The sequence below is a fragment of the Blennius ocellaris genome, assembly GCF_963422515.1.
Source record: "Blennius ocellaris genome assembly, chromosome: 19".
In the NCBI taxonomy this organism is placed as follows: Eukaryota; Metazoa; Chordata; class Actinopteri; order Blenniiformes; family Blenniidae; genus Blennius; species Blennius ocellaris.
Window position 1 is genome coordinate 16,072,961 of NC_137668.1, and position 12,371 is coordinate 16,085,331.

Consider the following 12,371-nt stretch of genomic DNA (forward strand, 5'->3'; position numbering starts at 1 on the left):
ATAAATCACAAGAACACGCATACTCATCTATACATTTATTATTCATTATCTGTGCCGTAGTGCAGCTAACAGTTTATCACAGAAAAGCCTTTTAAAAGTCAGCACTGTTAAAACCTTTGCCCATAAAGTGGGGGCCTACTCTGTAGTCACTGTATGTTTGTCACACGGTATTTTTACTCTGCAGAATGTACCGCTTTCGATATTTCCATGATTTATACATACTGCTGCAGCTCAAAGAAAAATGAGATTTAGAGTATGCAGACACTAGTTGAATAGCTAGTAGGACAAATATTTTTCTCTGTTGCATCTGTTATTCTCATGATATAATACTCTCGAGGGAAAATGTACACATATTCAATTAGATTGCTTTATACTGAAGAAGAAAGCAATACTAGTTTCATTAAGAAAAATAAAGCAATTAGGACAATTTTAATGAACTCACAGTATCTGCTCTAATTTACTCCCATTACAACACATGGACCCTAATTAATATTTATTCATATTAATAATTCTCATGCAGAAGTGCCTCATTAAAGATGCTCAAAGGCTATTTCTGTCTACAGTATATCGTCAGATTGGCCTGAAATATAACAAGACTGATCACTCATCTACCTGGAACAATCACTGTCATTAATTTTATGTCCAGACACTTTTTTATTCTTTATAAACTACATATTTGAGGTGAAATGGTCTTACATGACAGAACAGACAGAAAGCCCGCTGTTTAATACATCCACACTATGTACCCCAGCTGGATATATTTGCATTTGCCTCCTCAAAGGCAATAACCCCATCAGAGGATTTATTGTGTTTGTACAAATCTAAGCCTATTTACCCATTTCATCCGTGATCTCACGGTGGCACTTGTGCTCCTGAGCTCCCCCCCTTTTTTTAATAAACACTTGTTTGTGTTCAAGGTCATTTCATACATTTTTCTCAGTTTCATAACAACCAACTTTACTAATTGTGACCGGTATTCCCACCTTAACTTGACCTTAAATGCCCGCTCTTATCCTTTAACGTGAGGATTTATCGTATGGGGATTTGTATGGGTGGATGCTCAATGTGACTGTGTAAACAGATTTATGCTCCCACAACAATGCAAGAAGACACACATACAGTCTGTACCACACCCTGTCTCCAATGACCTTCTCCCTCATGATCCTCTCAATCCCTTTTATCATTTGCAGCTCTTTGAAGTCTTCAACTTCCTGGGGGAGATTTTCATCTTCGGCTACATGGGATATGTATTGTTGACGTTTCCTCACCATGTCTTCAAAGCTCTCTTCATTTCTGGGGCATTTGTATCCTTTTCTGCTGCTCCATGGATCATCTTCACCCCCCTGCCCCCCTGCTGTGCAGCCATCGAATACCTCTCAGACCTCGGAAATGACGTCTCTTTTCAGTTTTGTTCAGTCTCCTTTACCTGTGACGATGTTCCTAATCTGTTCGGTCACTTGCGGGGTATTAGATTGCAATGTCATGTTTTATACGTTGTTTTTCTGCAGCTCAGTGATTTGCTCAGCCATTGAAGAAGGAGCATGGCACTTTAATTGGTTTGGTCTGGAGAGCTTTGCAAAATTCCATTGAGCTGCTCTCCCATGCTCACCATCTCTGAACATTCACAAGCTGCCGAGCTACTCTGAGGAACACCCATGAAACAGAAATTTAAATGGATCTTTAATTATTGTTGCTGCTGCTCATTTTTCATTCTCCAGCAAAGCTCAGTGGAATGAAACATGTTTTCAGTTTGAAATAAGCCTGCAGTTTTTTAATTTGGACTGGATGAGGAGCCATATCCCTGTTGTATATAAAATCATAATAGTTCATGAAACTCCAATGAAGGTGGTTCATGTTGTTTGTTCCCACATTCTTGCCTCGTTAAGGGACTACTCAGCCTGAAGATGTGTTCAAAATGTACAACTTGCTGCATATATCCATGTGTATTGACTTTTATTCGACACAATATTTTTTTTCAATTGTTTATATGTATTTCATTTACATTGACTAATCAAATATTGAAAGAGAAGATGAATACGTATAAGTATAAGCATCTACTGACCATTGGCTCAGCTTCTTAAATTTAACAATTTGCGAATATATGTTTTCAATTAGTGGCATTTTTCTCAAACAAAATAATTAGTCATTTATACTTCTAATTTAAACAGCAGAAGACAGTGCAACGCCATATTTAAATGCATGTCTTTCTCCAGTGTAGCCCAGCAGCAGAAACAATACACAGTTTTTTGTGGCATTGTAGCTAAATGTCCGTATTTAAGACAATTAAATATTTGTGATTCACACTGAAAAATCATACAGGTAGCAATCTGTCACAGAACATGCATATGTTCCTGCTCTGGCTTTGACTAAAATTCACTGCAGTTACACTGTTTGGCAATAAAAAAAAATTATAATGCATGTTAATGTCATACTTCATACCAGATGTGTCATAATCACAGCTGTTGTCATACCTGTCAGCTTTTGCTTCATGAAGGTAACAAGTGGGTAGTAATAGACTGCCGGCGATCATTTGTGCAATCGTACTTTCCACAGAGCTGGCATGGTCGTAGTCTATGCCGGAGGAGAGACTCTAGTGGACGCACTCCAAGGAGCTGTTCTTTCACAGTCCACTACCCAGATGGCCAGCAATTATTATTACAATCCATCTTCCACCATCGGGTCAAAGGGGCCAGAGAAAGAGTCGACAGAGCAGATTCTTTCTCCAAAGCTCTTATGTACAATGTGCAAGTGCTGCTGGTGGAAAAATGTTTGACAGGAGCACCGAGTCTGTGTTACTTTGTCCTGAATTGTGCTTCCGTAACAAAGCTTAGTTTGAAAGGAAAAAGAAATCTGGTTAACAACGCCAACTGGAAGCTGACCCACATGTACAAATAGGAGTAAATGGAGGTCAGAGTCTTCTTGTAGATCACTAAAAGTGTCTATAAAAATGAAATAACCCTTGTGATTCAACTCAGCTAATCGCTCTTTGGTTACACAGTAGATTTTAATCGCAGTTGCTTGCAGCCTTTGCCAGTGACAATGGAGATAGGCCTTATTGGAAATGAGGCAGCGATGAAAATGCGTAATTACCTCCATTCAAATAGCTCAGAGGCCTTTGATAAAGAGGAATGACTGCTTTTGGGAGCAGGATATTGCTTTTGAAAATCCATAGGGTGCATGAGATCTAATATTGACTGCGGAATGTGAGGGACTGCTGTTTTAGTAATAGCCCTGTCAGAATAAAGGTCCCCATGCCCGGGATATTGGTCTCTTTATTATTGCCACTGTCATATTTGACCATACTGTCAAATAAAAAAATCTTCTGCAGGAGGGTAGCCTCAATGCAGAGAGGTTTTTCGTGCAGCAAAAACACACCTGACCTCTTCAGCCTGACGATCTCAGGCTGCGTTCAGGTTCACATGAAGTGGCAGTAACCTCCTTTAAGAGCATGACAAAAGATGTTACGTGTATCCAGGATGTCAGCTGTGTCTCTGATAGTGGCACAGATATCCTCTCCCGAACTGCTGCCCAGGACACTTAGCATTCAATCCCATCCTATGTGAAACATCAAAGTGTGTGTGGAGGGCAGAGACAGCTGGCGTAGGCTGATTGGCTTCATGCCTCGGCATGGTGCCACGCCGCTGTGTTTGCATCCTCAATAGAAAATACTCTGAGATCGTTCATGTGAGTGCGCGCGCGTGCATATTTGTAAATGTATGATAATCCTCATGGGGGGGGGGGGGCGCTTCACACCCTGACCTCACAAAGAATTTTTGCGCCTTGGTGTGGAATTCTTTATCAGCTTCCTCTGCAAACTATGTGAAGTCAAAATGTACTTTCTGAATGAAACTAAAAAATAATCTGTGTGTTCCTGAAAGACTTTGGCCTTATGCATCAAATCTTTTTTTTTTAATAATAATATATTTGCAATGATTCAAAGCAGGAAAACACACATTTCCATTTGAATGTGCTGACTCATAATTGCACTTCAGCCTCTGAATGTATCTCATATATACCCGTAAGCCTTTTCCTTAATCTGCACTCCGTGCACACAGATCTCCATCTTTATTTCAAGAGCTTGCAACATCTACCCCTTATCCTTCTTGTTAAACCTGGGTCGTACAAGGAAGATACCTCATGCATCCCAGCACTTTATGATAATTGCAGGTAATGTTTTCTCTTTTTTTTTTCCTTCTACTTTTGGCCATATTTAATATAATGAATTGACACTTCCAGCAACATTTTACCTTCTCCCCATCATCCGCAATGAGAAAAATGTTGGATTGGCAGTATTTGCATTAAATAATGGCAGTGGGATATGAACCAGCAAACCAGAACCTTTATTCAGATTTATTCTGTTAAAACTCTAAGATATTCCTCTTTGATGGTGTGTGCATCAGGCCAAGTAAGTGGACTCAATCAAAATTGTTCAATCAAAATCGCAGAAAGCAGATTTTTGAACAAGAAGTCACACATAGTTTTTTTTTCTATTTTTTGTTGTGCATATTTATGGAGGGTGAGTACATCTTCTACTCCAGTGTCACAGACCAATGGTTGACACCCGAAATGGTTGGGTGATGGAGGAGAAGAGGATTCTGCGTTGTGAAGCGATGTTGGGCACTGCCGCAGCAGCGTGTTTCTTTGCTTGACTGACCCACTTTACTCTTATGTAAGAAGGTTTCTTCGTAAAAAGCCCTTGTCTTGCTATTTTCCAGAACTCCCCCACTGCCTCCTCCCCCGTCTGTTTCTCGTGACAGTAAAGGATTTGCTCTGGGAATTGTTTTGGCTTGAAGCACTGTGTCAGTACTGTACAGCAATCTGGAGGTTCATTTGCGAGATATTTTCTGGTCACCAAGTGTCCAGTGATGGTAAAGACTCAGGATCCCATCTGTTCCCAGCGGACACAGTTCTAATTGGTCGGTCGATGGGTGTCTGGGGATTTGATGGATGGTACTGACCCAGCTGTTTGCTCACAAATGTGTCTTCTGTCCCCAGGTTTGAGGGGTGTTGTGGCTTTTAGCCTAGCTGTAAGAGACACATCCACCGAAGCAAGGCGCACTATCTTCACCACCACTCTATTGGTTGTTGCCTTCACCGTCTGGGTGCTGGGTATGACTGCTGGCCCCGTGCTGCGCCGTCTGGACATCAGGTTAGTGCTAACACCTTGTCGAGTCACCCAGCCGGTGTGATGCAAGTCAAACAGTTCACCCTGTTTTTTCCATCTGTTCATCTCTCTCTCTCTCCTCTATTTAAGGTTTTTTTTTTTTCTTTCTGTAATCTCTGAAAGAACAGCCAGAGCATAACTAGTCTCCAACACGTGTTTCGCTCCATCCACTAGCTTTTGGTAAATGTTTTCTCTGCATGTTTGTGTTTTCCTTCTTCAGCCCTTTGTTGACTCTGTGTGTGTGGATCAGCTCTGCCCTCCATTAGTGACTTGCACAGCTGGTGAAAAGGGTAAAGCAGGTCCACGGGTCCCTGGGTACATGTTACAGAGGAGTTAACATTAAAATGCAGCTAGTCAGGCTGTACACATAAATGCATGTACACTTCTGTAGCTATATCACGAGAACACATCATGACTGCTAATTTTTCCTTTAAAGCCTGTTCACGCTCTGGCATTGGAAACCAGTGGGCAATGAAGATTAAGGGGTCCAGGAGAGGCGTGAATGATGCAAGGCAGTAATTAGATACTTATATTTTTAAAGGGTAATCTATGGCTCAGATCGCTGTACCATAATTGACTCCCACAGCCACCAGGAGGTGTGTTTGTGCGTGCGTGTGTGTGTGCAACAACTAACAATGATAAAAAAATATTACCTATTTAACAGAAACTGTAGATAACAACAGTATAATAGAAAAATGTGTTTATTATATAGAGAGCTGTAAAAATAAATATTATGTGGGTGGAAAATCAAAAAGAGACCCATCTTCTATGCAACTTTATCTACCTTGAGGGCGTGGATGCTGAACTCATCTGAGCAAAGGCAGGGCAATGCTACAACCAATTTTAGAGTCTACAAATAAACTCAAATCCATGCATTTAAATGGGGTAAGGAAAACCAAGAAGTGGAAAAAAACAAGCGGTAAATAGTGTCATGTTCATGTTCAGATGTGACATCATCATACTTTTGGTCAGCTTGGACTATAGAACATAAACATTAAAAAGTGGCATCATTGGAACACTGAAACAGCCCCTCCCAATGCAACATTGCTGTAATTTGTAATGTAAAGTAAAACCTGGATTCCCCCTTTTGTTAATGAAATGCAGATTGGCTTTGATAATACAAACTACAAGGCAGCATTTTCTTTTGTTCACTTTTAGCTTTTACAGTTGTTTTACTCTTCGCTTTTAAACCACATAAGATTTGAGGCTTGTGTCATCATTGTAATGCTATTGTTAATGATTCAGACAAAGAACAAATGTCTGTGTACAATCCTACTCTTACATGTTGTAGCTCTTATTTTGTCCTTTTCCTCATTGGAAAAGCAAGGTAGAATATATTACAGCAAACCCGATTGGATAAAATCTCTTTTGTCGGGATAATTCCATGCATTAGTCTGAACTGTTCCAATTAATACAGTGTAGATCTTTACTGTGTGTTTCTGATACTTCTCAGTGCTCTGTTCTTCTGCCTCTGGTTGAGCAATAACTTCACAAGTCTTTCTGAAAAGTTTGAAACATTCACATATTTTTGATTGACATGGGAGGCAATTAAAAAAAAAAAGAGCCTTGCAAAGAAAAGGAAGAAAATTTGCCTTCCGTGCAATTGTTTGTTTGTTTACATCAGAGTGACAGTTCAACACAACAGACACTCCAGTAACTGTGATGTTTCCTTTCATTTGTGGTGAAGCACCATTCATGCAGGTGAGATCAATGCAGATGTGCCTCAAAACGATTTATAACAAGAATAGTAATAAGCATCTAGAAGACGCATTACTACTCGTCGCAATTTATTTAGATTATATGGCTGTAGAATTGTCCAAAATGTGCAAGAAGTGAGTATTTTTTGCCTCTTTTTTTTTTTACAGGATAATTTCAACTTTATATATCTGACAGTTATTCAATATTACTGTGCGTTTTTGGCAGTAAAGAGAAGCTCATGTTTCAAATGCTGGGGAATCTTGTCTGTGACTGGATGGTCGTACTGAGAAAGTGCTGCGAGCACTGGATACAAAACACAGCTTTGTTCCCATGAAATGGTCAATATAGTGACAGTTTCATAGGCACACAGCTCTATGTTTTGTTTTTTGTTTTTATTGATAGGTTTTGTGTTTACTAGATGCCATAAACAGTCTGGAAGTTATGTTTATGAGAAATACACATACAACATCCACTTCGCAGAGATGGGGGTAAAAAGGTTAAAGGTATATAAAGAGTGATAATAGAAAAGCAATCAAACAACAAATTGATTAATAAACTCACAAAAACTCATTTAAACAGACGACCTGATAAAAACCTAAATTCATTCTTTTTTTTTAAGAAATATAATAAGGCAAACACATTAATTTATTATATTGAATAGCCAGTCGTGTTCTTACTTTAAATGGAATTCAGTGTGTCCATATAGAAGTCGCTGATTGTAAAATTCTTTTTCCAGGCTTTTTAGATTAGTACAGTGCCTAATTATACAGTTGAAAAGGTGTTTAAAAAGCATAATCTGTTCAAATTAATAAATATTTGGTCTATTGCTTTATTGTTTTCAAAGGCATAAAGTACAAATCTTTATTATGTAAATTCTAAAGTCTACCTATGCCTTATTGGTACAGTATTGAGTTTCTCCTATAGCTCCATCTCATTCTACTTGCTTTTTCATGCATACGTAGATGTGTACGTGTGAAAATCTTTAATAACGGGCCCTCCTATTTCCAAAACTGTGTTGCCTCTGCCTGCCTTTCTGAGTAGTCATTCAGTACATCGAGCCTTTGGGGGCCGTCATGTTTTCGAAAATAGCTCTGTTTTCGTCACTTGGTATCCCCAACTCCCACCTCTACTTCCATCCTCTTCCTTCCTACATCGCTCTGAATGAAGGCAAAGGACGTGCAGCAATTTCGATAGACTTCATTTTGGTGAATAATACATGACAACTCTTCACCTGGAGCAAATTTAACCTTCAATTCACTTGTATGGGGAAATGGTTTTGTGGAGGAGAGTTTTAAAGTTGCACTGTGTGAAATGACTCCCCTGTATATACATTGGAAGTAGAAATTCTGAGGCCACATTGAAAGTAAATCTTCTATAACACTCTATCCAAATGAAAGCCTTGGGCCCAAGTGATTTGAGTGAAGGCAGGCAAACACGTGTCCATGCAACTCTGGATTCTTCCTTTTGGAACAAGGAAGGTGTGACATTACTGGTTTTCTCTGGGATATTTGACGGACCAGCTGGCTACTATGCAGAGGATGTTCGTGAAAATAAATTTTTTACATCTTACAAGGACAGATTCTACTAAGTAGAAATAGTTTTGCTCTCTATCCTACTATCACTTAACTCAACTTAAGGTCTCATTCACACAGCCACTAATTGACCTCGTCCAAATTGTTTTCTGCTGCGCATGTAAATGTTACTGGAAAAAAGCCACATGCAAAGAGGAAGAACATTTAAAGTGAAAGTGCAAATTACACTACTGTGTGGTCACAATTCAACTGAATCGTGAAATAATCACAAGCATGAGACACTAGGAATATTTTCCTTTCAACATTTTGATTTATATCCGCTCCACATGAGATCTAAAACATCTTCTATTCTCACTTGATCCAAGTAATTTAGGGAAGCTAATCCCAGCCGACACAGAGCAAGGAACATCCTGGAGTAGAGTTGGGTGATTTTTGCCTGTAATGGGATTGTCCAGTGGGGATTGCCAAGACCCGCTGGCTTTAGTTGTTGACTTGTTTTCGGTAATTTTCCCCAAATGTAGTGCTTTTGTGTCTCTGGCTCTGGTCCTGTTTGGCACCAGGTATGACACCTTGTTAAAAAAAAAAAAAGTAAAATACAATCTTTCCTCAACACAAGGTATTTTGCTTTGAAAGTGACCAGATTTTCTGAACTTCCGCTCTGGTTTGATCTCCCCTGCAAAGCTTGACACACTTTTCACCCAAAAATAGACTTGTTTCTAGGAAGCTTCTGAACTGTGACACCATGCTCACATGTGTCAATTAGGTGTTAACTGAGAATTTTCCACATCCTCTGGCAACTGTAATTTATCTCTCACATCACCAATACACAATCAACACAAACCTAATCCCTAGATGGGTTACTTGCCCATCCCAAGCTACAAACACCTACTCACTCTTGACTTGTTGGGTTGTGAGAGGAAGCCAGAGCAACAGACAAGACCCAAGGTAGAGGGATTGTCAGGCTGCAAACATATACTGACCTCAAGACCACGTTCTTTTAATAAATATTAACAATTAAACTCAAGTAAATGTGAAGCTACATCCACTGAATTTTTGGTCAATGGTGACATTTTCTGGATTCACCCGAGAAACACCGTTGAAAAGTGAACGCTGCAGGCGATTAAGCTATTAAAAAGTAGAGTAAAGTTTGTGAAACCGGTTCAGCCGAGTTAGTATCAGAGGTAATGTGGCCGTTATTGCATTTGTTTGTTCGGGCTACTGCATCGAGCTGAATTACGTTTACATAGTCAAACATGAAACGGTGATCGTGTCTCTCACCGTCTGTCTACATTATCTATTTAGGGTGATGATTTCGGATGAAGATGCTGTTAAACCAATGTGGTTGTTCTCATTCAGCAGGCGTATATAGATTCCAAAAGATAGAGATTCACATTCTGCAAATAGATACAAAACAACTGATGTTCATCCTTTATTGCTAGGTGATTTTAATCTGTAGTTCATCTTTGCGCTGTAAGATAAAAAATCTGAAACGGCTCATAAGAGAGGGCAGCATCTGATCGCAAAGTTGACACAAGGACTCCAGGGAAAGTGAATACCAGGCTTTTAAAACAAAGAAAAAAAACTTCTTGGGAATATATTCAGGATATTGCTGTTTGTTTTGCTATCCTGCCATCTCAACAGACACACACACACACACACACACACACACACACACACACACACACACACACACACACACACACACACACACACACACACACACACACACACTGCAGAGGGGTGAACCGCTTGTCAGATTCCAATATGAAACTCATGTACTGCGTGTTTAGATAGATAGTTAAAAGCTGGAGATAGACAAGAACTACGGAATGAAAAAGGAAAAAGGCTTCTGTTTTTCTGCCCGCTCACTGTTCAGACATCACACTTCCCTCGGCAGAATGTGTTTTTATAGCCGGGATAGCCGCATCTTCTCTCCCTCGGAACAGCTCCTCTCTTTTCCTCCCATTTCAGTCTCAATTTCAAGGTATATCACTGCTCACACTCGAGAGTTTCATCATGCCGCCACGAAATAAAGTGATTATTTACACTTAACTGCATACAATAATGAAAATACTGTTTCGCTCCTTTTGTACAATCAATAGTAAATATTGATATATTCGAACACTACCAACCGTGAAACTGCATAATGGCCATTATTTTCTCTCTGGCTCTCCTCCACAGTGCTTTTCTGTTCAGACCGAGCTCAAGTTCCAGAGACATTTTTCCTCCCAGTGCCAAAATCCCCACACTTGTCAGCTAGTGTTAGATTTACTCAGCAGGGGGCAAAACAAACTTTGGAATAGATTATACCCTTCTTAAAAAAAATGCATAAATGCATTGTAATTTTGAAAAGCAAATATTAAGGGAGATATTTTGATTGAAGTACAAACACAACTAACCAAGCAGATAATGAAAATTCACAAAATATTGTCCAAAGATGAAAACAATGCAACGCAGTCTCAAAGCAGGATTAATGTTATTGTTATGCAGGACTAAGTTTTTTATCATCAAGAAAGGTGTGAGTGCAACGAGCAAACTGTCAATCAGCTTAAGCTTTTCTACCTGTACTATATGCTGCCAGAAGCACTTATACTCACTAAACTTGGAGTACAGCACCGACTCAACTTGAGTCAGCAAATATAGTCCAAAGGTTTTTTTGTTTGTTTTTACACTTGTGTGTGTTTGTCAGTATTATTCAGCTCAATAATATGACACAGATTATCAAAGAATTACTTTTTTTCAAGTTTTCAAGTGTTTATTAGTTGAAAACTAGACTCGTAATTCTTTTATAATCCGTGTCAGTGTTTGTGTGTGGGGACTTCTCGAGTGTCTCAGGCCATATTTATACATACCTAGGTATTTAAAAAAAAAAAAAAGATATTTCTCTGCATTTGGGACTTGCATTTACATATAAATACAGCTGTACGAGTCACCACAAACATCAAACAATGATTTTGTTTGAGGTGCTCTGTTTGCATTTAAAGAGCTGCTTACAAAGTATTTACAGTTTGCTGTGAAGATAATGGATACTGTGAATGCTTGCCTTTTTTTTACATTTTCTGTTATATTCTTCCACCACATTTAGAAAAAGCTCAGCTTCTTTATCGGTCCAAAACAAGCGAACCGTGTGCCCAGAAAGGACTTTCGCCATTTGTGACGTTGTGTACTTTTGAGGACTCTGGCTGGCATGGCTTCATGCTTCTTGTTACACTGTCCCACACAGGTTACACACACATGCATGAAAGCTTTTTTATCTCCTGTGACTAGTTCAGTTTGGTGAGCTTTTTTTTCCCCAGTCCATGGAGGTCTCTACATTTTGGCAAGAGGAATTAGTCAGAACCTTATTACAACATATTACGTTTACAAATATGCTTCCTCTCTTTGTAGCCTCTCTCAGTACTGCTTCCTCTCTGCTACACCAATTTAATCACTGTTTCGTCGCTCAAATTACACTACCATTACAAGTAAAAGCTTTATTGTTAAAAATCACTCAAATAAAACTACATTTTTTATTTCAAATACTGTTCTGAGTTACTTTCTAAGTATATTTAATTATATTGTCAGTATCAGGCTTTTGATTCATTTTAGCTGGAACATTTCCATTTTATAGCAAACAAAGTAGATACAAAACATAAACTTGTTGGATATTGAGATATTGAGGAATTTCAGAAATAATTCAAATCAAGGCCGACTGTTGCAAATTTGCATCAAACTACAAATAATAATTTTTTTTTCCTGAATTGGAAATAAATTCAGGCGTCAAGGCCTTACCCAAAAATATTTCTCAAGTCTATTAATGTGAGTATTTGTAATTCATTACTTCCACCCAGAGTTTCAAGATTGTATACCGTGGCGCTATTTATCCAAAAGCTGAGACGTTGGCGGCATTAATCCAAGATGGGAAACATGGTGAACATTATCTGCTGAACATCAGTATGTTTGTTGTTACTGGGAGCATGTTTGCTTGCTGACAGTAA

General features: G+C 39.0%; 1 protein-coding gene across 1 annotated transcript in view; it reads left to right on the forward strand.

Moving 5' to 3' along the window:
• The window catches only part of LOC308143876 (sodium/hydrogen exchanger 9-like), a gene marked incomplete at its 5' end in the record, with an annotated part of 62,518 nt that overhangs the window by 26,939 nt on the left and 23,208 nt on the right, over positions 1–12,371 (forward strand). The window contains 3 exons of the mRNA XM_080514818.1: positions 1,191–1,304; positions 4,056–4,167; positions 4,996–5,149. Coding sequence (XP_080370944.1) covers positions 1,191–1,304; positions 4,056–4,167; positions 4,996–5,149 — 380 coding nt within the window. The remainder of the gene's footprint in view (positions 1–1,190; positions 1,305–4,055; positions 4,168–4,995; positions 5,150–12,371) is intronic.